At 33.6% G+C, this 25812-nt stretch overlaps 10 protein-coding genes across 10 annotated transcripts, besides 1 other annotated feature; 3 read left to right on the plus strand and 7 right to left on the minus strand.

Annotated features, from left to right (window-relative positions):
- Positions 1 to 106: 106 nt before the first annotated feature.
- Positions 107 to 3598, minus strand: TA20095 (Tashat2 protein; the record flags this gene model as incomplete). Its single annotated transcript, XM_949086.1, has 1 exon — positions 107 to 3598. One exon carries the CDS (start codon positions 3596 to 3598, stop codon positions 107 to 109), a length of 3492 nt encoding a protein of 1163 aa, XP_954179.1.
- Positions 3599 to 4260: 662 nt separating this feature from the next.
- Positions 4261 to 5958, plus strand: TA20100 (ubiquitin-activating enzyme, putative; the record flags this gene model as incomplete). The annotated part of the gene is made up of 10 exons (XM_949087.1): positions 4261 to 4496; positions 4556 to 4838; positions 4894 to 4948; positions 4980 to 5152; positions 5190 to 5339; positions 5386 to 5511; positions 5549 to 5619; positions 5650 to 5710; positions 5769 to 5800; positions 5850 to 5958. The coding sequence occupies 10 exons, from the start codon at positions 4261 to 4263 to the stop codon at positions 5956 to 5958; spliced, it is 1296 nt and encodes a 431-aa protein (XP_954180.1).
- An 89-nt stretch (positions 5959 to 6047) lies between these two features.
- TA20105 (uncharacterized protein) lies at positions 6048 to 8621 on the minus strand (the record flags this gene model as incomplete). The annotated part of the gene is given in 7 exon segments (XM_949088.1): positions 6048 to 6194; positions 6255 to 6346; positions 6402 to 6421; positions 6549 to 6654; positions 6729 to 6826; positions 6840 to 6961; positions 7080 to 8621. 7 exon segments carry the CDS (start codon positions 8619 to 8621, stop codon positions 6048 to 6050), a joined length of 2127 nt encoding a protein of 708 aa, XP_954181.1.
- Positions 8622 to 8758: 137 nt separating this feature from the next.
- Positions 8759 to 9713, minus strand: TA20110 (uncharacterized protein; the record flags this gene model as incomplete). Its single annotated transcript, XM_949089.1, has 2 exons — positions 8759 to 8821; positions 8901 to 9713. The coding sequence occupies 2 exons, from the start codon at positions 9711 to 9713 to the stop codon at positions 8759 to 8761; spliced, it is 876 nt and encodes a 291-aa protein (XP_954182.1).
- A 105-nt stretch (positions 9714 to 9818) lies between these two features.
- On the minus strand, positions 9819 to 10892 carry TA20115 (uncharacterized protein; the record flags this gene model as incomplete). The annotated part of the gene is made up of 5 exons (XM_949090.1): positions 9819 to 10361; positions 10413 to 10493; positions 10577 to 10675; positions 10706 to 10769; positions 10849 to 10892. 5 exons carry the CDS (start codon positions 10890 to 10892, stop codon positions 9819 to 9821), a joined length of 831 nt encoding a protein of 276 aa, XP_954183.1.
- Positions 10893 to 11813: 921 nt separating this feature from the next.
- Positions 11814 to 13106, minus strand: TA20120 (uncharacterized protein; the record flags this gene model as incomplete). Its single annotated transcript, XM_949091.1, has 7 exons — positions 11814 to 11856; positions 11931 to 12047; positions 12310 to 12407; positions 12437 to 12496; positions 12641 to 12829; positions 12906 to 12968; positions 13008 to 13106. 7 exons carry the CDS (start codon positions 13104 to 13106, stop codon positions 11814 to 11816), a joined length of 669 nt encoding a protein of 222 aa, XP_954184.1.
- Positions 13107 to 13328: 222 nt separating this feature from the next.
- Positions 13329 to 17237, minus strand: TA20125 (trehalose-6-phosphate synthase; the record flags this gene model as incomplete). The annotated part of the gene is made up of 6 exons (XM_949092.1): positions 13329 to 13476; positions 13589 to 13948; positions 14172 to 14590; positions 14691 to 15296; positions 15396 to 16771; positions 16871 to 17237. The coding sequence occupies 6 exons, from the start codon at positions 17235 to 17237 to the stop codon at positions 13329 to 13331; spliced, it is 3276 nt and encodes a 1091-aa protein (XP_954185.1).
- Positions 17238 to 18384: 1147 nt separating this feature from the next.
- Positions 18385 to 18468, plus strand: a tRNA.
- A 39-nt stretch (positions 18469 to 18507) lies between these two features.
- Positions 18508 to 21196, minus strand: TA20135 (uncharacterized protein; the record flags this gene model as incomplete). Its single annotated transcript, XM_949093.1, has 4 exons — positions 18508 to 19227; positions 19295 to 20688; positions 20739 to 20991; positions 21077 to 21196. 4 exons carry the CDS (start codon positions 21194 to 21196, stop codon positions 18508 to 18510), a joined length of 2487 nt encoding a protein of 828 aa, XP_954186.1.
- Positions 21197 to 22117: 921 nt separating this feature from the next.
- Positions 22118 to 23751, plus strand: TA20140 (uncharacterized protein; the record flags this gene model as incomplete). The annotated part of the gene is made up of 6 exons (XM_949094.1): positions 22118 to 22301; positions 22403 to 23004; positions 23084 to 23362; positions 23392 to 23461; positions 23496 to 23629; positions 23662 to 23751. 6 exons carry the CDS (start codon positions 22118 to 22120, stop codon positions 23749 to 23751), a joined length of 1359 nt encoding a protein of 452 aa, XP_954187.1.
- A 303-nt stretch (positions 23752 to 24054) lies between these two features.
- On the plus strand, positions 24055 to 25332 carry TA20145 (splicing factor, putative; the record flags this gene model as incomplete). Its single annotated transcript, XM_949095.1, has 1 exon — positions 24055 to 25332. The coding sequence occupies one exon, from the start codon at positions 24055 to 24057 to the stop codon at positions 25330 to 25332; it is 1278 nt and encodes a 425-aa protein (XP_954188.1).
- Between the last annotated feature and the right edge of the window lie 480 nt (positions 25333 to 25812).

The raw sequence follows: 25812 nt of genomic DNA on the forward strand, positions 1-25812 counted from the left end.
TAATTTTCCATTAAAAGTACAAATAAATATAGATTATTTCTCTATTATTTATAGTTAACACTCAGAATAAGAGTGTGTAAGTGGGTTATTGAGGTAGTTATGTTGATTATGTGTCTGATGAAGGTTCAGAGGATTCCTGAGAGCTAGAACTGGATGGTAGTGGTTCTATGAGATCATAAAATGCTTCAAGGAAGTGAACTTCATGAACTATGTTCCATAATTCCCCTTGGGATTGTATAATAAATATTTTTCTAGTATCATTATCTAGTAGGTTTATTAACCTAAAAAAGCCGAATCTTGGAATTCCTAGAACAAAAAATAATCTTACATAGTCAGTTCCGCAACCTTCAAGCGCCTTCCAGGCCGTTTGATTACCTGACAAAATCCTATCAAACAATATACCTTTAGGTGGAGTGTAAGTTCTATAAGGAACACCTTTATGTATTCCTTCTATACAATTCTCATTATTTATTACTTGCAAAGGTACTAAAATAAAATCATCTCGTTGAACAACAGAATAATCGTAATCAGTATCACCATCAGTAGTCCAACCATCAAGTACTTCTTCATCTGATGAAAGTTCCACTGTAATAGTTTCTGGTTCTAACTCTTGTGTTGGTGTTTCTGTTTGTTGAGTAGGTTCTTCATCTGATGAAATTTCCACTGTAATAGTTTCTGGTTTTGTATGTTCCACATGTGATTCTGAAGCTTTAGATTTGTGTTTAATACTCAGATCAATTGGTTCCTCATCGTCACTTGATAACAAATCCAGTGTAATAGTTTCTGGCTCTGTCTGTTCGAAAACTGATTTAGGAGTTTTAGATTCACTATCTTCATGTTCTTCATCATGACTTGATAACAAATCCAGTGTAATAGTTTCTGGTTCAGTCGGTTCTGCAACTGATTCTGGAGCTTTAGATTTGTGTTTAATACTTAGATCAATTGGTTCCTCTTCATCTGATGAAATTTCAAGATGAATAGTTTCTGGTTGTAATGTGAATTTCTCAATAGGAGTTTGTTCATTGGTTGATTCGCTTGAAATTGAATCTTTTGATGAGATAAAAATGGATGAATGATCTGTTTCTATTAGTTGTGGTGATTTTGTTGTAGATTCAAAATCATAATCGGGAGACTCTTCGTATACAACAGTGTCGTACAATTTTGAGCTAATTAATGAAAATTTATCGCCAATTCTATGGAAGTGCAATTCCTCAGTAACACCGTCATTTGGACCCGAAATTTCAAGCATTAATAGTCTGGGCATATCACCATTTCTAGACGTCATAGTGATGGCAAGACAACGTCTAAAATTTGAACTCCAAACAATATTTGCGCCATTAGTAACTTGTTTTATAAAAAATCCAGGGAGAGGCATGAGAATTGTCGTTATTATACCATTTTTTTCGCTAGTTTTGGAGAAGATTTTTGAAGGATCGATCGGTAAGCTTATATCAACCATCATTTCCTCAATCATTATAACATTACCTCTAAGATCCTGATAATAAACTTCAAAGTCCTTAATATTAACTTCTTTCCAATCTCCTCCATGTTTTCTGAAATACCTATTATAGCTAGCCATTGGAGTTTTAAATATGATTTCAACAAGAATGAATTCATTATAGTAAGAAAAGGCTGATAAACTTAAAAGTTTGCTTCCCTTCTCAGCTTCACAAATTATTAAACCATTTTCAAAAATATGTGTGATAGTTTTATGAGGCTTAGCCCTTATAATTAAAGTTGGTATTCCATCATTGATTTCATGCTCATAATTTACACCTTTATTACTTCCTGGGTCCTCTAGGTATAATATTCTTTCTTTATTCAGTTGCACTAAAACTGTATCGTCCTGATCCTGCTCTGGAGGAGGACAATCTCCTGGTCCATCCGATGGTTCAGAACCATCTCCGGGTGGTGGTGGAGCCCCTGCACCTGAACTCACTCCTGCATCAGTTGTATCCTCTTGTTCATGTGATTCTAGAGGTTCACTCCTAAAACGCTTCGCTCTTCTCCTTAATTCATCTTCAGCATCTCGATCTTCACAATAAATATCAAATGAAAAAGGTCTTTTTTCAGGTGAAGGTCCTAATGCCTTTATTGAATCTTCAGTTTCTTGTTCTTGAGGATGAGGTTGAGTGGATTCTTCAGAGTGATCTGATTCAGGTTCAGGTTTTTGTTTTCTTGGTCTACCTCGTTTACGTTTAGGTTGTTCAGGTTCAGGTTTATGTTTTCTTGGTCTACCTCGTTTACGTTTAGGTTGTTCAGGTTCAGGTTTATGTTTTCTTGGTCTACCTGGTCTACGTTTAGGTACTTCTGGTTTTTCATGTTTCTTGGTTACTTCTGTTATATCAGAAAAATTCCCAATTGTTTGAATACCAATATCTTCTACTTCTTGAATGTCTGTTTGAATATCTATATCTTCTACTTCTTGAATGTCTGTTTGAGTTTCAATAGAACCAGTTGGAATATCTGTTTGAGTATCAATATTTTCTACTTCTTGAATGTCTGTTTGAATTTCAATAGAACCAGTTGGTAAGTCTGTTTGAGTTTCTATATCTTCTACTTCTTGAATGTCTGTTTGTGTATCTATATTTTCTAATTGTTGAATGTCTGTTTGAGTTTCAATAGAACCAGTTGGAATGTCTGTTTGTGTTTCTTTAGTTATTTTATATTTCTCGATAATTTTATCGACTTCTCTGCCAACAATTTCCTTCTCTAGATCAATTCCCTCCTCAGCTAATGCTTGTGCAACTATATCAACATTTTTATCATGTTGTTCACTTTCTTGTTTATCTTTTCTTTGTCTATCTCCTTTTAGTTTACGTTTATCAACTTTTTCTGTTTCAATTTCTTCATCTGATGAAATTAACGGATCAATATCTGAAATTTCACTTTCGTGGTCTTCATCATCTGATTCTAGTTCCACTGGAATAGTTTCTGGTTCTAACTCTGTAGGTTCATTAGTAAGTTGTGTAGTTTGAGTAGGTTCATCGGATTTAGTCCCGGATTCAGGATCTGTCTCAGAATCACTCAATATTTCGGAAAATATTTCAGATGGTGGTTCTGCTGGTGGATTAATTATATCATGAGATGCTATTCGTTGTTCTTTCAATAATTTAGACCTTAGTTTTTTCTTTATTTTTTGTTTAAAACTAGTTTGTGCATTGGGACCTTTACCTGGTATTACAATTTTAGATGGGTCATATTTAGGTTTATTACTTAAACATTCTAATTTAAGCTCAAAATTTTCTATATCAATGGGAACAAATGGACCTTGACCCTTAGAGAAGTATTTTTCAGGGGAAGTTACAGCATTTTCGAGATTAACAAGTACAAGAGCTTCTTCGGAAAATTTGAATCTAATAATTTTAACAGAAACGATCTTTTCAAAATACCATGGCGTAAATAATAAAAATTGACCGTCATTCACTTGAGTTATTGATTCATTTTTCTTAGGGTAAATAATTGTTGTAATTACATTCTCTTTGGTATATTGTATTACTCTGAACTTGGACCGAGATGGATCATTTAAATCCAAAGTTGTTGATGATATATTTTCGATGGAATACAAAATTATCATACAAACCATGTATATAGGCATGATGTTAGCCATTATAATAGAACATCTCTGTAATAAAACCACAATAAGTTATTAAAGCAACTGGATGGGGAACTAAGAGATTTTTAGATTCAACCATTGCTTATGAACAAAATAATTAACATATACTAATAATTTTATGACATTTAGCTATATAGGTTTATCAATAAGAATAATATCAATAAAACATAGTTATAATAGTTAAATTATTCAATAGATTTCTAAATGAAATTCTAAAGAGATTAAGGAAAAATTGACCAAAAATTTTAAAGAAATAAGTATAAAAAACAAATTGTAATGAAAGGAATCAATTGAAATCTTCTATGTTAAAGGTTTTAAAAAATTGATTCTGAATTTTGCCCAAAAAAGCCTTACAAAATGAATGTTATTTTAAAATTAAGAATTTTTTTTAGTTGAAATTTTAATTATATGAGTTTTATTATTTGTTTAATTTATATATTAAAAGTTTTTTAAAATGTGTAAACATTTGATCTTTCTTTTTTAAGGGTCATATGAACAATGTCTTAAAGTCCAAGATTCTAGTAGTAGGTTCTGGCGGTTTAGGTACCATATTTATTGTTTATTATTCTTCCTATATTTTAAGATTGTTTATACCCTTAATAGTGCTTTATATCTTAACTTATTCGAAATAAGTGTGAATGTGAATGGATAATGTATTAGGCTGTGAATTATTGAAAAGTTTGGTTTTAAATGGTTTTGAAAATATTTCTATTGTTGACTACGACAAAGTGGTTCTATCAAACCTAAATAGACAATTTTTATTTCAGTATTTTAAACCGCACAATACAATCGATTTTAGAAAAAACGATGTCGGTAAATTCAAATCTCAACTGGCATTTGAAACTATTAAGTCATGGAATACATCAAATTTCTCAAAATTGTTAGTCTTCCTCTTTAAATATCTATTATATATATGATGTTTTAATGAGTCATATATAGTTATGTTGAAAGAGTTGAGGAATTGAACCTGAAGTTGTTATCTGATTTCGATGTTATATTCTCTGCTTTGGACAGTATTCAAAGCAGAAGATGGCTAAATTCAGCGTTCTTTGAGATTTACAGATTTTACCACATTTCCAAAAGTGATTCTGAATTAGATGAAAACAATGCCTTCAAAATATTAATTGACGGTGGTTCTCAAGATTTGTACGGCCATGTTCGAGTTATCAGGCCAGGATTAACCTCATGCTTGGAATGCTCATTAACGCTCTATTCATCAGAAGTATCCGTCTTATTTATACCATGCCTCCAATCATAATTTTATATGCATATTTTAGGAACCATTCCCCTGCATTCTGACTGAGAACTTAAAATCTCCTGAGGATTGCATAAGTTCCTAATAATTTTCTATGCCGAAATTTAGATTATTCCCTGTATATTTACTTCGATTGCGGCCAATCGGGCGTTTCTCCTAATAACGTACTTGATGGAAGTGATGAGGGCCTATTAGAGTACATTTATGAGAATTCCAGAAAGATAGCCGAGTCAAAGAACATAAAAGGCGTAACATTAGACCTAGTGAATCTCATTTGCAATGTACTTTCACATAAATTTTGCCTTCACATATTTTTAGAGGTCAATTTTAAACATTCCAACTACAAACAGCATCGTCTCATCCCTAATGGTTAATGTCCTCTTAAACCAAGACTTTAATTACAACTTTTACTTTTATTCTGGAGATGGAATTACAAACTTATCCAAATTTAAACTCCAACCTGATAAAGTAAGTTATTCACATATCCCTTCCAACCCTTTCCACAAAATTGTAGTCTTGCGTAGTATGTAATTGTAAATGTATAAAATTGAAAGTAAGACCTGAAATGAAGTTGAGCGAATTGTTAAGCATCTTGTATAAAGAAATCGGTGTGGAGTCACTGAACATATCATCAGATAGGGTACTTTTACTTACTAAGTTTACATATAATTGATTAGGGAGCTGTGTACTTCGATGATCCAAAATCCCTCAGTGCCTTGTATTCGTATAGGTTAAACATGAAGCTAAGGTATCAAAATTAAATTAAGTATGGTTTCAGTGATCTGAGAGACGTGGTTTCGGAAAAAATATACCTAACCTCAAAAGACTCTCAAACTTGGGTCATTTATCTAATATTCAATAACTAATATGTGAAATATACTATACATTGTCAGTTAGAGTGTAAGGTCTGTTCGGAGTGAAGAATATTTGTAAATGTCAAATTTATATTCGAACTCTATAAAATGAGATATAACATAGAAAATACCCTTCAAAAGAATCAAATCGTCGGCGTTATTCACATTCAGGACATCTGAGATTTGCAAAAGCGTCGAAAACTAATCACAATAAAGTTTTGTATAAATTATAGAGTTTTAACATAAATTTTTGAATATGTTAGACAATTTTTGAGTGCTGGAATAAAATAATTTAGAACAATAAGGTTATCTAATAAATTGGCTAAATTGATTTTAAAACCTGTTTTCTAAGTTCTTGGTTATGTTTAGAACAAGAATGAACTAGTGACCTCACGGCGCCATCGAAGTAAACTGCTCCGTAGATAGTGAATTTCTTCTCCAAAACCATATTTTCCAAATATTTACACAACTACTCGAAATTAGTCCGTAAATATATAGCTAACTAGTTGTCTAGCTGATTAGAAAAAACCTTTTCTAGTAAGTTATTCATGCACTTAAGTCCAACATTTGGGGAGTAAGAGGACTTGATGTGACTGAGAACGATATCTAGAACGGAAACAACTACATCAGAAAAGGACTCCTCAGCCTATTTGACAAGTTAATGTTAATAAATGACCTGAAATTTTGAGTATTTTTCTTCATCCATCTCAAAGTCGACCATTGAAAATTTAATTAAAGGGTCATTTAGGTGGTCCTAAACAGAATTATACTGCTTTAGTATTTATATAAATTAAGTGGAAAAAGTCTAAAAGGTGCCTTGAACATATTCAGTGCGTAATTGCAACAAGTTTCCAGAATTTGTTCTAATTCCGTCTCAACTGAGTCGAGTTCCTGTATTGCGTTTTCAACCAACAGATTTTTTTCCTTTTCTAAATTATTCATTTTATTAAGTATATTTTGTAAAGTATTATATTCAATGGTATCTATATGTATAATAAGGTACGTTTAAGAAACTCTTTGCTGAAACATTCACTCATTTCTTCCTTAAATTTGGCAAGTAATCCCAGACACTCTTCAATGTTGTTAAGGGAGTGGACGAAGCTATACTTCGAACCTGTTTTTAAAATGACAATTTAACGTAAACCCACCAATTAATTCTGGAAACCCGCCTCTTGTTCTTTTAAAATACTCGTCAAGCATGTTGTATAGCGATCCATTCATCAAATTTTCCAATTTCTACTTTAATATAACCTGATTAAATAAAAATTTGTAAATAGTATATAACTTTAAAATATGCTTAAAATGGGTAAATATATGTCCCAAGGGGACTACTATAATCTGTTTAAAGAAATACTTGGGTCCATTTTTCGTAAATTGGTTGACTTTGGACAAGATTGTGGGTTAATGCGTTTTTGAGCTCATTTGATATTATTGAAGAAACCTGATTAAAAGTAGCACAAGCTGTTTGTATATCTCCGGTTCCAATGGATCTATGCTGTGACTTTTGTAGTATAAAAAACACATCATCGACTAGTGTGCTGGTGAGTGTATTTTCATTTTCTGAGATATAAATTGTATCACTCACTTGTATTGCTTGAACCACTGTCTTTAAAGTAAACGCATGCTGTAAGTGAACGTAGGCTGATAAAATCGACTGAATCATCTTGGTCGCATTGCTCAGAAAAACGAGCCCATCTGGCGAATACTCCTTCTCATCCTGTTTTACTAACAAATTTGGGTAAATTGGAGCTGTGGTCTCTCTCAAAGAAGTTTCAAAATCTATCCAAAGCGATGCCATGATGGCTATATTGTCCAGCAATTTCTGGTATTTGACCTCTGACGTTATCATATTAACGAAATTTGAGTCTTTTAATGTTTTTTCTAGTTCAGAAATTATGGCTTCAGACGCTGAATTTAAAGAATCAGAGTTGTTTAATTGAGTCAAATCAGCCTTTTCTGAAATTTCAAACCCATTTGTTTCGACCATTTGATTCTGTTTGTCCAGTTGTGGTTCGGTGATTTGTGTAGAAATGTGATTGGGGAGCAAGTTCGTCTTAATGAAATCAATGAATATTTTAGAGGCCTCCGTGGAGGAGTAAAGGTGTATTTCTCTGACGATTTTAATGTAGTAAATCGTTCCAAGTTCTGTGAGAACTGAATTTCCTTGACGGTTTAGGAGGTTTTTAGACTTCAAAATTACTCTATTCAGGCTATTCATCTCACTGATACCAAATCCATTATAGCCTTCATACTCATTACTCGTATTGTTGTATGGAGCTGTTAATGAAGTGAACGCAGTTCCACGTTCAGTTTCCACTTTAACAAAGGATAGATATGAGTCGTAGGCCTCTTTTTCTGCGTTCAGCGATAAGGCAAGTCTCGTAAGAAGCTTTGAATGGTCATTCGACACGTTTGTTCTCAGCGATTCTATGACTAGTAACCTCAATGACGATATCACTTGGCCTATGTAACCCTTTGTAATCACGTTTACTACTTCTTCCCAATGCCCTTTGGTTCTGGCTGACTCCACGGCTGCGATGTACTTTTCAATTTCTGAGAACGCCTGGTCAGGTGTGTCATTATTAAAATGGTCTAGTGCTTTTGAGGCTGAATTATAAAGTGCAGTTACGGTTTCGACCACGCTTACTGTTTTTTTTATTTTGTTTAGGGCACAGTCGCTCTCATCTGCTACGGTCTTGAGTTTATTTCCAAAAGACTCGATTTTGTTGAAATTATCTCCCAATTCCAGCTCGATTTTTTTAATACTTAAATTTTCGAGCTGTTTTCTGGTCTTTTTTAGGTGTTCCAGCGCGTTTGACTCCAGGCGATTCAGGTCCAACAGAATCTCGCCTTCTATCTCAGAGAGTCTTCCGTACACCAGTTCCAGTGCGTTCATTCAAATCATTTATACTATACAAAAAATAAAAGTGGAGTTAGGGTGGAGAAAACAGGGTAAAAATGAAAAATGTGTGTACTCTTCCCATAATTAGCGAGTATTAGGATTTAAAAATTAATAGATAAAATGTACTGATTTTAAAGATCGTCATACTTAACACTTGGCCTCGAATATTCGTCAGGGGCAAATGTTACAAATTCCTACACAATATATACAATAAGTTCATAGGTATGGTTTTGTACATAATCAGTATGTTGTGTTATATAGTATAAAATTTACCTTTTTAAGTTTTGGTTCATCGAAATCGTAATAATCTCTGGGTCTTTTTCTCTTATCTGGAGGTGGAATTTCAACCTTTTTGAAAAATTCTTTGGTGGCGTTGTCAAAGTTGGACTTTGGTTTCTGGATTATTGGCAAGGTGACTAGATTCTCAAATGGGTTTGACCTCGTATCTCTATGGGCGTCGAAGAAGAGTTCGCGCATCTTTGGAACCCCGCACTCAACCACTACTTGATTATAAGACTCTCCGTGCACTTTCTTCAAGTGTTTCCACACAAACTTCGCGTCGTTGAAGAGCTTGCTGCAAAGCTTGCATCTGAACTTATCTGGTGAGTCAATCAGGGTGTTTAGGTTGCAAAACTGTTTCCACTTCTCTTCAACTGACTCTGAAAGCTCAAACTTTGGAGGCGCCAAATCAGTCTCGAGGATCTTGTTCGCAAACGATTCAACATCTTTTATCCATAACAACTGTTGTTCTGATACTGTGCAACTGTCCTTAAGTTCTTGTTCCCAGTCGAAATTCTCGTTGAATTCCTTGAGCTGGTCCTTAGAGGTTTCAAAAGTTGCGAATCTGATCCTTGGATTTTGTCCGAACATTCCTTCTTCCTTATCGTATAACTCGTTGGTCAGGTCCACCCTAACGTATCCGGGTCCACTTGAGTCCCAAAGGTCCACGTAATTGTTCGTTTTATATTTTCCGTAGTAACAATAGCTGTGGATTTTCCTCAGGTACAGGAGCTGCAGGTCCAGGCGAAGCTTAATGTCCAGGTCCTCTGCCAACAAATCCGGCAAATGGTTATCATTCTTTCCCATCTCAGAATCTAAAATGATTTTATAGTGCAGTTAGGAGTGTTAAATACTTAATTATCTATGATATGGTTATTTAATTATATATTTAATAGTAATTAGTTTTGCGTTCTAATTTGTTCTATTACCTAGCTTCCGTATTAATTTTGATGTGAGGTTGAGGTCTCGATTAATGATGGTTGGATGTGAGCATATTGGTGGGCAAATGAACAAGGGTAGTTTCTCCCTAATTGGATTACAGGGCCTGAAAACCAGCACGATGTCCTCCAGCTTAATCTTCTGCGAGTTTAGAAATTCTGAGACCTGGTTCAGATCCTCAGTCTCGGGGACTGTGATGAATGCTGTCCTGATTTTGTCATGCTCTGCAAAGTATATCGGTAGATTCTGGTAGTAGGGGTTAAGTGCGTCCACCAGTTGGAAAATGAAAACTGAAGACGGCACATCGACCAGCAGGGAAGTCTCTAGTGGTGTCTTGAGGTGGAGTTTCTTGAATGATGTTTGATCCACGGGGTATTCGACTGGGACCTCCAACGCCCACTCGTTTAGGGTGTATGCTGACTCTGGGAGGGGGTGTTCGTCTGATGACGATTTGCCGTATAACCTCTTGTAGCTGATTTCGAGTAGCAGTTCGTTGAATTTTCCAGACTCGAAGTTCTAAACTGTTTTGACAGCCAGGCAACATACCGATAGAAACTGAGAACTAACGTTCAGAAACGACGCCCTAGATAACTCGAACCCCTTCTCCAGGTAATAGGGGTGAAATTTCTCAAGGAAAAACGGCAAGTGCTATATGATCATATACAACTATTAAGGTAATTATTATATACTAATCCCAGTTGTACATAATGTAGAATATGTATAATTATAACCTCGTATTTATCGAAGTAGAGTGTGATTTCGTTGTTTAGAAAATCTAGCAGGTATTTAGAATATTCTTGGAAGGCTTTCTCTGGTGAAATTTGGTCCTCCTAAAGATTATTTAATCATTCAATTCGTACCTTCAAGGCAACAAAGTGTTTAAAATTGAGTATGCGATGCCTTTCTCCGGTAAGTCCAATTTTCCTAATCACGTATTACCATACATATATGGATTTTGTATATGCAATATATATAGTAGGATCAGTTAGTGTTGGTATCGTACCTTTTTCTGTATATTGGTAGTGAGACCTTTCCCATTCTGTCCATTTCTGTTTAAACAGAATTATTAAAGTTGGTATGCGATTATGATTCAATCAGTCATAAATTAGATCTCATAAGGTATTTTATTTGTTTCCAGTTAAGAACATTTGGGGAGTTATAGAGATAACATCAGCTAAAATCAAAAGTTTTTAGTTAAAATAAATCATATTAATTACTATATAAATGTGATTAAGCCCTGAATATATATTTAAGTAATAGAATCTTGGCAAACAGCAATTGGGTGAATATGCAAGATTCCTTTTTGAAAACAAATGATTGGTTGGATTGTATAATTAAATTACGGGCTAGGATAACAACTAACAAAAAAATAATATAATTGATATAACATCTTTTAGCGCTGGATCATACCGACGGTGGGGGAACTAGAAAGTTTTGTTGATTCTATTTTAAACAAAAGTCCTTCTTAGGTATTCATACAAATATTAGCATATCCAACCTTTTGGTACATTACTAATTTTTTACTTTCTTAGTTCCCTCATTCATTTTATAATTATTCATTCTCTGAATTCCCTTTATTTTAAAATATTTACTTAATCCTCTGAATTCTTCCTCTAACTTATTCAAGAATATAGATTTAATATTATTTTGTCATAAGAATTCCTAGTTATCTACAATTTCTATTAAATTTACTTAATTAGTTAAACATAGTGAAACTGGTCAATTCATGTAATTTTACACTTTATTTTTTCTTTCTTACTTTATTTGGTTGCTTTTCAAAAATAATCAAATTAAAAATTATTAAAATTAAACCTTACTTTAAGATCTAACCATTCTTGATTTGATCATTTTATATTTTCCTAATTTATTTAATTTGATTTTATAAGGAGATGAATTTTCGCTTCTATGAATTTAAGATTTATACTCAATTTTTGGAGTTTTTTTGTTTTAGTATTCCTGAAAGAATCTTTATGTTTCAATAATTTCAGGCGTCCGAATCTTACACATTTCTCTGGGAAAATATTTCACAACTGTAGCCGTTATTCAAGTAGATTTAATTTGAATTCGAGTTCCAATGAAATCAACTCAGTTGGATCAAAGATTATAAGAACCGGAGTCGTCGTTGATTGTATGCCAAACACCAACTTTCTGGTTTTACTCGACGATTCCAATAAAAAGGTTAGCCTCGTGATTTTATGATTTCTTTAGTTAGTCTGCAGTCTTTCAGGGAAACTGTACCAGAATAAGGTCAGAATCTGGAACAACTCCAGGGTCAATATCGAAGTAGATCTCATGTATCCAGGTAAAGGAAGGATCATAAAGAGGTACCACTTAAACTGGTTTATATTATTTCAGACTTAATGATTCATAAATCATGGAATAAACAACAATGTTCTTACAAAATAATTGTAAAGAATGTAAAATATTAAGTTGTTAATGATTATTCTTCTTGTCGTTAGCGTACATTTTAAGGATTCTCACAACTGTGATAAAGGGATCACTGTTTCCCACTTCTTCAACCAATATGGTTAATTTACCGTCTCTCCCATTGGAGTCAAGGTACTAAAGAATCATAAAATCGTTCAAGTTACCTCAAGTAATACTAGGCGATTCTTCTCATTTAAACTCAGTTCGCTTATCAATTTACTTTTCTGTAATAATATTTTTTTGAAGTTTGTTGTACATAACTACTATAAAACTAATATTTACTGTTAGTGTTTGATATTCTGGTGTCTGAATTTGGTCAAAATTTAAAACGGATTTGATCTAAAGGCAAGTGAATTAGGGGAAAATACATTGCATATAGGAATTTCCTCAACAACTTCGTTGGTCTTTATAATGAATTTCTGAAGATTGCTATTGGGTTTCAAACTCACTTCAAGCATGTTGTCTAGCTTGTAAAAAGACTGGTATCTCTTACAATCCTCTAAAGATAGTTTCACACAGTCAATATAGTTTTGGGCTCTGGATGCAAACATAACAACCTAATCCACAATTAATTATATATAACTATTATTATTTATGATTATAATAGTAAAATGCTAGTTTATATCGTGTTACCAGTTGCTTAAGTTCTTCCTTTCTATAATTATCGTCCTTAGGACCACGTGAAGTCTCGAAGCTCTGATCATGGTATAAAGTCTCCTAGTTAGCAGATCTTACCTCTTCATGTTCCAAGTGTAACTTTGGCATGCAGGTTCCAAGGATAAAATCCATGGTTTCGGTGAGTTTTGAAATTATCGTACTCGTGCAGTTCGTCATTGAAAATTCTATCAATTGGGGGAATTGGTGTGGAAAGATGTCAAAAAATCAGGGCTCTTGAACTCATTAAAATAAATTCATGCTAAAATCAGGCGGAAACAGCAGATTTAAGTAGAAAGATCTAAATATTCAGAGGGTACCATGTGACTCTCAAACATCATAAAAACTAACGATTATAGCTGGTAAAACCTCCTAAAATTTCTATAACTATAACTTAAAAAATTAAAATGATAAATTTGGGGGTTTGGTTTGTTTGAAAACTTCCATGTTAACTGATGTGTAGATCTGAGAACGCCTGTGGTAAAGGCGTTCACCATAAAATCTAGTATGTACCAATTTACTTAGGTTAAGCATATAATAGTGAAAATCGCTAAATTATAGATGTCCCAAGTCGTCATAAACGTGACTTCTTGAGGTTTAGCATGAAATGGTAAAAAATAGTCAATTAAGTTTATGGAAGCTCTACTGTGTTAGCCAGTGACGATAGCAAGTCAGACACTTCCATGTAATCATTTAGGTAATAATTTGCTTTGCTTGGTCTCTTACCTACCACGCATGAGATGTAGCTGCTGGTTTCATCTTTATCCTTGGTTGATGTTAAACTAGATTCCTGAGACGATTTCAGTGCATCATGGGATGATTTTAGCGTTTCCAGTGCCTTGAAAGATTCCTCATCGCTTTTATCATCTCCTAGGCAGAGTACGAAGTCGAAATCTCCGAAAAGTGAGGAATACTTATTCACAACGTTAACTAGTGCGTTTCCTTTATTGATACCCTTTAATCTGAGCTCTAAGTATCCTTTACCTCTGTGTACATCAACTGGGAACCCACTCATCAATTCACTAAAAACAATATATATAACTAAGTAGAACTGTAAAGGTATAACTAACTAAACAGTCCATAGGGTATAACTACTCCCTGTAAGGGATATAACTAAGTAGAGTAGATAACTAAGTAATCCCCGTAGGGGTTATATAATTATTCTTGCAGTAGTATTAGATAACTAGGTATTCTTTGAGACTATATAGCTAATTATTAGTGGTGATATATGAATTTGAAAAATACCAAAGTGATGAATTTAATTCATTAGCCTGAATTATGCCAAATTCCTGATCTGAGTTTTGAAATTGGAAAACAAGGCATGAGTCTTTGGACTCCAAGTAACTTCCTGGTGTCCTTTGCACGTATTGTTCAAACAGTTTTAGTGCAACTGGTCTCCAACTATCACTTGGGACGTCAGATTCAACTTCCGATTGGACATTGTTCATGTGGTTCAGGGTCGGGTTAGTGGACATATGACGGAAAGTCTGCCATTCGCGACCTAGAACTGTTGGTAATTTGAAATAATAGCCTCTTTCTGCGCATAAACCAACATCTGGAACTGAATTGAACCAACTTTCCATGACTTCCTTTGTACGGCAACTTATCAGCACTATCACTGTGTTTCTATCCTTTGACAATATTCCCAAATTAGTCAAATTCGCCTAAAAATATGAATCAAATACAACTTAAACTACTAAAAATATGGTTAATATATTAACACTAGTAGTAACTATGTGAAATTAGTTATAAATTATTGATTACCGGGAGGGGTGTGGATTTGGTATGGATGTCAGTTTGATACAGTGAATGTGATTCAACGTCAAATGGGTTGCTAGAGAGTGTTCCTTCACAATCTAAAAAGAGTAGGCGTCTTTTACTCATTTTGAACTTTCCAACTACGTTGTCAATGTCTAACAATTGGAAATTTGTTGAGAAGCTAAGTGTTTTATAGGTTTTGCCAAAGCCCCAAGAAGTGTGGAGCATGTCGTGTTTCTTCCTTGAATAGTACAACTCCTTTATGAAGTCGTTTACCCAAGTCACTGCATCATTGTTTTCAATGTACGAGACGTCCTTTTTACAAGACTCAAGCGTGGTTGCCGGATCAGATGACATTGCCGTATCAAGTGCCTCCATAACATTGTAAGTGTGCCAGGGGTTAATTCTAATTGCTGACAGAAGAGTCTTGCTGAAAGCAGAAAACTCACTAATAATGGCGAGGGCTGGCTTTCCTTTCCTGGTGTAAACGTATTCCAGGGCTCCAATGTTGATTCCACCCCTTATGCAAGTGTCCATAAAACAGTCTGATGCAAGAAATAGTGCATATTTCTCTTCTGAATTGGGATTGACTTTCAACAAGACGTGAACATTCTACAATACATTATATACAAAACTAAATAATAATAGAGGTAACATTTATTCTATTTGATCTAAGTTAAGGTAACTATTTAATCTAGTTAGAGTAGTAACATGAAACTCTTCATTGATGTCTTGAGCGAGATGGGAAAGTTTAACTTGGGCTTCTGAATAAGTTTGCCATAACGTATCCAAGCTGCAAATGTACTGAACGAGAAGAATTTTATTCCTTGCGTAGGGGTAGTTTTGGAGGAATTTTCTAAAAGCTTTGAATTTGAGCAGTAAACCTGATAGACGAACATCACGATCTACTGATGAAACAATAAACCTGTTCGGCCACTTTTCCTTAAGTTGTTTTGCTAGTTCTGGTACATTTGTTTCCGGTGATATTCTCTGTCTAAGCAGGTCTGCTTGTACGTTGGCGTGGCTCATCCTTATCATTACTTGTCTTCCATTGTATTCTATGCCAATGGTTCCGCCTGTGGAAAAGTTATACTCGAGTCCGAGAACTCTTTTGCAGCTGGTTAAAAAATGCCTTGCAAATTCAAAAAAATGAAATCCTATCAAGTCTGCGCAAAGCATGCTTCTAAGTATCTCTTCTCTGACTGCCAAACACGCGAATAGGGTGTACGAAGGGAATAGTGCATGCATAAATACGCCGATATTTGCAGTTTTGCACTTTCGTGACAGAAACTGTGGAACCATCAGAAGCTTGTAGTCGTGGACCCACACAAAGTCACTGCGGCCCAGGTACTGGGACACTGTTGAGGCGTAGAACATATTCACCTTGCAGTATGATTGCCAGAGGTCCCAATCAAACTCTTTTTGCTTGGTAATATCCCACAGGCCGATGTTATAGAACAGGTTCCACATGTACTTTTTGCAGAACTTTATTGACTTGTTCATCTCAGTTTGAGGTATAAAAACCGGTATACAATCGTGCTTGAGTAGGAATTCTGTGATTTCGTTCTGTTCAAACTGTGTGAACTGTTCATCCGGGGGAATTGAATACTCAGAATCTGAACTCTTGGAACGTGTTTGATTGGAATCTAGTCTTTGAACAGTGTTGCCTAGTTTTGAACCAGCATCACTACCATTAATATCATTTACTCCATTTTCCTGATGTTCCCTTTTGTTTACTTGATTATCTGTATTGGTGCTCATGTTATTGGTAGGCGTATGAAAGCAATCAGATTCTGTATCAGTTTTGGCACTAGGAGCGTTTGCATCACTTTCAGTCTCGAAACTGATTGAGCAGGCTCCTACGAACTTCATTTTATTCCTAAATCTCTTTCTAAGTTCCCACAACATTGTGGTCAGCGGGGTGTTACTATTCCTTGTACCAAAAGAACCATCTTTACGCCTAAAAACTTGGACTGGAAGCCTTGAGCTCACGAAGTATACCATGTCGTCTGAGTTAAACTCAGGTTCCGTAAGGAAGTTGTTTAATCCCAAGTGATCAACATTCTTTTCATCGTTCACTCCAAAAGCTACATTAAGGATTGGTCAGATATCACTATTGTTATATATACATAACTAATTTATTAAATTTGAAGGTAAGTAAAAATAGTAATAGAGATGGAAAGTACCTGTGGGTCTAGGGGTGGAAGGACTTTTGGGATAACTTGATGATTCAGATCGATAATAGCCATCGTCATCTTCTACTATCATTTCATTCCCTGTGGGTTCCACGTGCCTAACAACTTCGTCCTTCCATTGCATAAATTCGTCGTTTTCATTCAAAACTGCGTAGCGGTATTCCACATAAGACTTTAGGGGAAGGTAGGCGGGGAAACTCGAGATCCATATGTCCTCTACGGTGGAGCTCATTATCATCCGGTGGGAGTTCTTAACATCCCAGTCACCCAAGCTCTTGTGGGATCCCACGACCACTACCTTATCACCGAAATCGACTTTACATCGGCATCTAAAATGTACGGCTGTGTAATACACCATCGGGAGTAAAATACTAGGAGGTTAAAAGAATGCGCGGGTAATATTTAGATTCCCAGTGGTAGAGAAATGTAAATGAAAAATTGTTGAAGTATGGAAGACCCATAAGTAGATTTATATTAAAAAGTTTTCAGTAAGGCATTCAAAAGGGGAAGGGTATATATTATAATAATTTACTAAATTAAAATGGAATTTGAAATTTTTTGAAGAATTTAAAATTTAAATAGTATAATGGACTGACTTTGAAATATTTAAAATGGTTTCTGGGTTCTAAATAAATTATCATTTAATACCGAACACCATCAAAAGTGCCGAATAAATAAAAGTGGGATTTATCGCCGTAAAGATTACTGATAATTATTTGAATATTTTAACTAAATTATAAATGTTGTTTTAAAGAATTGTTCTGTAAATATGAGGAGAATTACGCCTATACATATTAAATGAGTGTGATTCAAAAAATTGGAATCCAAATATTATCTATATACCTTTCTTTCATTGATATGTAATAGTTATATACCACTATTAAAAAATAGTATTATTAATGTAAATCAATTTTATGATAACTTAAAATTATGATTTATAAATTTAAAATTAAACCCTTATTTCTTGATTTTTAAATATTTATAAACAATTTGGACTTGTCTCCTTTCTAATTCAGCTTTTGTTTTTTTGATTGTTTTCAATTTAAAGAAAACGTTCTCAGTTAATTCATTTATACGAGATTTATTTGTTTTCTCTTTTCCTAATGAAATAATATTAAACCAATATTTAAGCTGTATTTTTATATAAATAATAAATGAATTTAAATTGATATGTTTTTTACCGCTTTTTTTAGTTTTTCTGGATTCTGTTTCAAGGTTTTCCCAATCCTCACTTCTTTGATCATTCCATGATATTTTAGATAATTTAAAGTTCGTTTTTCCTAAATTTTGATTTTAAATTAGATAAATTCTTACCATTTGATTTTTTGCTCTTTAACCCTTTATAACCTAAATTTGGCTCCTTTAATATTTCAACTTCAGTTACTTTGTTTGGTTTTTTTTCTTCAACAACTTCCGAATCCTTCGTTAAATATTGTTTTAAAAGTTCGTAGACTGGATTCACAGCTAAAATATAAATTTTAGATAAGAATTACAAAGATTCTCGAGCACGGATGGCCGAGCGGTCAAAGGCGCCAGACTCAAGTTCTGGTGGGCGAGAGTCCTCGTGGGTTCAAATCCCACTTCGTGCACGTTTTAATTTAATTGATTAATTTTAATATTAACTATTTCTATTCATCCGAGAATAATTTATATAAACACTTACCACTCAAAGTAGAAGAATCCTCTTTCGAAACCATTTTTATTAATTCCTTAATAGCAGTCTCCCTCACCTTTTCCTCAAGTTCAGAATTTTTCCTTTCAGGTTCTTCCTTTTTAGAAGTGATCTCTACCACAGGCTTGTCCTTTTTAACCTCATTTTCAATCCTAGTCTTACCCTTGCTTTTAAAATTTTTATAATTATTGGCTAATTCCTCATCAACTGACACGAAGCTAACAGATGTGTCACTCTGTTCAACGCTACTATTTGCTCCTTCAACAGAAACAATATCTTGAAATTCCACACTTTCTGCTTTCTTTACAGGTTTGTCTTTAGCTTTCGGCACAGATTCAGGCTTAATTTCAATCGAATCTTTTTTGTGTCTTTCTACTTTATCCTTTGGAGAATTCACAGTCACATCAGGCTTTATTTTCTCAACTGAATCTGCTTTAACTTCCTTTTCGATGCTTGTGGAAATGTATTCAACTGACCCAGAGTGGTTTTCAAACTGGCTTGTATCAAATATAGTATCCCCTATTTTTAGGACATCAATGCCTTCCTTGGCCCTGGACCATGCCAACACTTGCATAGCCATCCTGCGCTGCTTTTCCAAGTTTTTCGACTCCACAATCCTTATTTCAACGAAACCCACATTCTTCCTTATTGATTCACCTTTACTTATTAGCATAGCCTAAAAATATATAAGATGTATAAAATAACTATATAAACTGTAGCTAAATAAAATAGTAATGAAGTACCTCGTGGATGGGAGATAAGTCTATTTTTAGAGTTAGTAATGAAAAAACAATTTGGTCCAAGAATTCGGTCTTAAACTCATCTGTTCTGTTACAAAATTCGTCAATTAAGTTAAGATAAAACATTTTAAAACATTTGCTATAAGCTGGGTTGTTTGCCTGAGCTTCCAATGCATTGACATCTATTTTAGGCATATTTTTATTATATTTTGTAACCATTTTAGTATATCCAAATGAATTTATCCAAGATTCACCAAATTCCAAACCCAGCTTGTCCAACTTTTTGGATAATAAAGGAAAGTAACTATGAACTAGGAGACCATTAATCATTATGAGCAAATCTTTCTCGGGAGATATATAGTTTACTGCTGCTTTTCTGAATGCAAACTCGAGACAGTGGTCAATAGTTTTGCTAACTGGACTTTCCAACTTACCCAAAATCCTATCTTTAATTTCCATAGGCCCAGTTTTCTTATCATTAAGCTTAAGACTCAACTTTGAAGTGTTAATGGCTAATGCATATAATAGACCAATTTTTACGACTTGCTCTGATGATAGCATATGGAGTCTAGTTAAGGTCTTTGATATCAGTTCATTTAAATAGCCCACAACGTCATATATTAGAGTAGACATCGTGTAAAAAATAAGGCTCAACTGCTCATCTGAAGTAATGTCGTCGTACACTGCCAAAATTCGTGAAAAAAGTTTTTTAGAAAATAAGTCATTTAGATGAAACTGAAAGTTCATTTTTGTTAGGCCACTCATCAGGAAAACAGCGCACTCCTTACTCATAGATTCTATTTCATAGTATAAAAGAGTAATTATCTTCTGTGTTAGAGTAGTGTTCTTACTAAAGCGTACAATGTTGGTTAGTATAATCATGTCAGGGACTGTGAGAGTTTCTAAAATTGTTACATTGTTAAAATGGGAATATATAATTTCTTCCAACTTTCCGTTTGTTATCAAATCCATTTTCTTGGCTAAATAAAGAAAATAAACAAAGTTTTTGGTGTCAGTTTGGTAGTTGTGGAAAAACTCATTACACAATAGCATACATAACTTGTGGAAGCGTTTGTGATTTTGCATGTAATACAAAATCCATAAAATGGATACAATAGTTGAAGGTTGTATTTCATCAAACTGTTCATTTGCTATTTTTAAAAGATATTCTCTCCTCTCATTTTGTTCTTTAGTATCTTTGCTTCCTGAAGATAAAAAAACGGGTAAAGAATTAAATGCCCAAGCTCCGCCTTTATATATCTCTTTATCAACAAAATCGTTCAAGATAGATATCGGTATCTTGTTTGAATGATGTAATGGTTCTGTGTATGCTCTAAGAGCCGTTGCAAGACCCATCGATAGTATTACACTCTTTTCTCCATATCTAGTCATCTTGCCTAAGAAAATATGAAGTTAAACTATCTATTCGTAACTTTATTCTTATTACATAGTAAGTTGCGTGAATCATTAGTTTTATTACCTTGTATAGGGGTTTGCTTTCCAGAGAAAGTTGGAAATTTGTGGGAAACCGATTGAACAAAAATTTCTGATTTTGTCCATTTCAAATATATCATGTAGCGATCTTTTTTTAAATCTGGTCTTGCTTTCGTCAAACTTATGTGTGATTCATCAATTAAAGGTATTGAACGAAAAACGCAACTAGAAAAAAGATCGTTCAAAAGTCCCACCAAAACTTGTTCCTAAACATATATATCGTGGTTTCATTATATAAAATATAGTATTGTAAAAAAATAAAACAATTCGAATGAGTTATGAATAAAATACCGTTAAAGATGTCGGAGTTTTTTGCTTTTTAGTTCCCTCCGAGGAAACAGCTTTTTGATCAGGGTCATTTTTGTCATGTATATGCACAAACCCTTCTTTCGATGAACTCGATTTTTTCATTTTTTTCTCATAAAATTAATCTCGAAAAATTAACCAAGGCAATATTTTGCATTTATAAAGTCACTTGAGTTCAAAATTATTAGGTTTTCAAATTGAGTCTTAAAAATGTTGATATGCCTCCTTATAAATTGCATTTATATCCCGACATTAATATTATTTTAGACTTTTCAAAAAATATATAACAATGGAGGATAAATATAAAGGTACAATTCTGCAGAATTTAATTGCGTCTCCAAATACTAGATTTGGTATCTCAAGTATTACATAAAAGATTCAGCTTAAATAATACATAAAATTAAATATGAACAAGTATATATATAGCTAATAGATACAAAATGTTCAAAATTAAGGGTTAAGGGATGTTATGAGCTAATATTAGGAATTGAGTCTTGAAAAGGAAAATTCCTAGAACAAAATATTTAGAAATATTTTGTATTATTTCATGTCAATTTGTAAATATTTTGACAAATCTTTATGTATTCTAATCAATTTTGTAATAAATTTTAACATTTAGTAATTTTAATATTAAGTTATTTATGGAATCCAATTTACCACAATTGGGTCAAAATTATTTAAAACTGCAATATTTAACACAAAATAAATGAACCATCATAAATAAATAAATGTTAATAATTATTTTTTAAATAATTTTTCATGATGTGTGCTAAATAACCTTTCGTTTTCATCTCCTTTTAAGTCATAACCCCGCCTCACCGGATTCCATAATTTGATTCATTATTAATTACCATTCGTTCATTTTAATCTTATGTACTATATATGTTTACTTGTCTGTTGTGTTGATTTAGAATTATCCTGTTTTAAACTTTACTTCCATCAATTTAAACAATTTTTAAAGAGAAATTAACTTATGACTTTAAAAATTGCTTTAATTGGTTGCAAAACATTCTCTGGTTTATAAAAATGGGAGATGAATCCATGAATGGTTACAGTCTTCCCTACGATATAACTGCTGTTGTCCTTTCCGGTGGATCTTCAAACAACTTTGTTTCTTTAACCCGGAGTCTCCCAAAAATCCTGATTAAAGTTGGCTCTAATACTCTTCTTTATCATACTGTTCGAAATCTGACAATAAATCAGTTTAAAGGTTAGAAGTACTCCTGATATTTGTCTTAGTTTTGATTGTTTTATTATTAGTTACATAGTAGTATATTCAATTTGTTAGAAAATTAATTTAAATTCTTGTAGAAGTTATAATACTAACAAGTGATAATGATTCCTCATTGGTGGATGAGAATGTAGAGCTCAGTTTAAATTTATTAAGAGATGAGTTTGGTTCTGAGAGATTGCCTAAAGTTAGTGTTGTGGGACTACCTTGTTCAGACGATTCATCAATTGGTTCAGCTGATTCCTTAAATTATATTTCTGACCTTATAAAAAACGATTTTTTGGTTCTTCCTTGTGACTTATTTGGAAATTTCGATTTCAAGTCCTTTTTGATGGAGCATATCAAGAGCCCGAGATTGTGCACTGTAGCATTACTGGACATAAACTCGATGGGATCTCCAAAGGGGAAAAAGGAAGTTTGTTTAGGTGGAAACGACTTTGAGGAGTGGAGTTATAAATATAGAGTAGCTACTGTTATGGATAAAAGCACTTGTTCACTTCTGGCAATTGCCCCCGTTCTCTCAGTGGAAAGTGGTGAGAACCTTCAGTTATTTAGACACCACCTGATTAATCACCATAACTCTCTTATAACTCATGATCTTGTTGATATTCACGTTTACGCATTTTCAACTAATATATTCAAAATACTGCGATGTGATTTTTTGCATAACTCCAGCATTCGGGTATGTTCGTTTCCTCATTTTATCTTTAGTTGGACATTATTCCCTACATTGTTAAACTACAAGAAACCCCTTTTCTTAGAGGTATAACACATATATTATTGTTAAATACATTGTAGATTATCTAAAAAATTACAATCTCCAGTCAGTAGGGAATGAACTCGAAAATATTAATAACAAGTCATGGAAGTTAAGTGATGTGGTTGCTGATGAATTTCTTGAATATACAAGGACTTTCTACTTTATCGCTTCAGGCGAATCGTTCAACTGTATGAGAGTTAACAGTATAGACTCACTCTACTCCGCTAATATTAAGTGCTCGCTAAATAGCAAAGAGAAAATCGCAAAAAAAACTCCCAAAGTACTCCTTTTCCTTAGTATATTTTTTAGATCAAAAATGTATTGCTTGGTCGTTCTACAGAGGTCTCAGAATCAGCTGAAATAAAGAATTCGGTAATAGGTTTGTTAATTTAGGCCTCAAATATTTTAATTAGGATGTAATGTGAGAGTCGGCGATAAGGCCAAGATTACAGACTCTGTTGTTATGGACAATTGTACAATTGAGAGTAATACTGTGGTAAACAAATCGATACTTGGAACATCTGTAATCTTGAAAGAAAATTCAAATGTATTATCTGGTTCTGTTCAAATATTATTTAGGTTAAAAATTCAATAATCAAGTCTGAAACGACAGTTCCCGAAAATACAATGGCAGATAAAGAATATATACCTTCATTTATCTATTCTTAAGATAATTTGTTCGGCTTTTGCATATATAATTAGATAATTATGGATAAGTGTAAAGAGGAAGTCAATGGAATCTCAAATGAATTTGTGGAATAAGAAACATAAAAGTTAATTTTTATCAGAAAAATTAATATATATGATTAAAAATTAATTTATTTATTAATGTGTTAGGTCGAACCAAGAATAATGTTGTGAATAACATAAATTATCACATAGCTATTGGTGGGGGTCGCGATTTTCTGAATAAGGTTGTATAAAACTTTTTTTTAAGTTCTAAATAATAACTTTCTGGAATTTTAATAAAAAATGTCTTCTGATTTTTCCAGACCGGACAATCCGGCCCTCGTTGCCAACCCTGAAGGCTCATACAGGGAGAATAACGACAGGGAGCACCTTTCTCACAGAGAATACAGAGATGACCACAGAGATGGAAGAAGAGATTATCACAGGCATAGTAGGCGTCGTTCCTATCCCAGAAGTCATGGTTACAGAGGGGACTATGAAAGGTACAGACATAAAAGAAGTAGAAGCCGTAGCAGGGACAGATATAGAAGTAGAAGTAGAGATAGATATAGGGACAGAGACGATAGATACGATGACTATAATAGAGACGGTGATAAAACGGAAAAGGGTGAAGAAGAGAATCTTCTTTTAAACAGGGATATATCTGAGAGTCACGCTAGATCGAGGGCCGCTGAGAGAAGGCGTAGAAAGGCTCAGGCTGAATGTATCAGGAGAGCCGGCGGATTTCAGAAGTTGGCTGATCAAGAAGGCCACCAAACTGTTCGTCTGTTTTGGGACGGTTTTCAGTGGGTTGCAAAGACTGAACAAACAACTATATTAGGTGGTGATCCTGCACTAATGAACTCTACCAGGAAACTTAGAAGACTTTACTTTGGAAATCTTCCAGTCCATACAGGATTAACTGAAACTGGTTTTCAGAACTTGATTTGGAACGAAATGAGAAATCGCAACTTTTGTAACGATCCAAATGTTTCACCAGTGTTGTACGTATGGTTTGCCAAGGATAAAGGCAACTATGGATTTGTAGAATTTGCAAGTGTTGAGGAAACTGAAAGGGCTTTAACCATGGATGGAATGACTTGTATGGGTGTTCAATTACGTGTTTCCCGTCCCAACGATTATTCATCAACTTCCATGAAGACAGCTACACAACAACAAATTGTAGTTCCCCAACTTTCAACCTCCTCAACCACCCTTCCTGCAAATTTCAGTGGTCGTTATTTGCACCTTGTTCAAATTGTTCTTCCTGAAACCGTTGAGGCTGAAGTTGAGTATCTGGATGTACTGGATGATGTAAAAGAGGAATTTGGAAAACACGGGAAAATTAAGAGTGCATTAATAATCGCCCCAAGACACAAGGAAATGGCTAAGGATTTTCAAGCTGGAGATATGATGATCGAATTTGAAGATGAAGATTCATTACTCTCCTGTGTACAAAATATGTCAAACAGAAAGTATGAAAATAGATTAATACAAATGAAACCACTCGAAGAAGATGTTTACTCTCAACTTTCTGAGGTTATTATACCTGACCTCGAACAAATGGACAAGAGCAGTTAATTTTTTATCATAACCTTCATCACAACATCATACTCATAACTGTACATTTCTATATCCGATAGATTTCACTTAAACAAAGTAATATATACCATTTTGAATTTGTATATGATAAAATATAATATTCTAAAAGCATATATCATTATATTTGGTACATAACTATGATGTATGATATTTAATAACTCTCAGTATACTATATAGGGTATACTTGAAGTAATATACATGGTATGCATTATGCATCAAATATAACTAATATATGGATGTATAATAGTAGAATATTTAAAATTGCAAAAAAAATGTAATAAATGAGTTTAATAAGATTGCTATACCACAATAATAGTATTCCACAAACAACATACTAATACCTAACTAATACTAGTACTATTAGTGATGAGTAAAATATACATTCAAAATTCCTGATCCTAATACTAATGGAATAGTAAAATTCGATACCAGAGAGTATTAGACCATAACATGTAATAT

Source organism: Theileria annulata, chromosome 1 (genome assembly GCF_000003225.4).
Source record: "Theileria annulata chromosome 1, complete sequence, *** SEQUENCING IN PROGRESS ***".
Lineage (NCBI taxonomy): Eukaryota > Apicomplexa > Aconoidasida > Piroplasmida > Theileriidae > Theileria > Theileria annulata.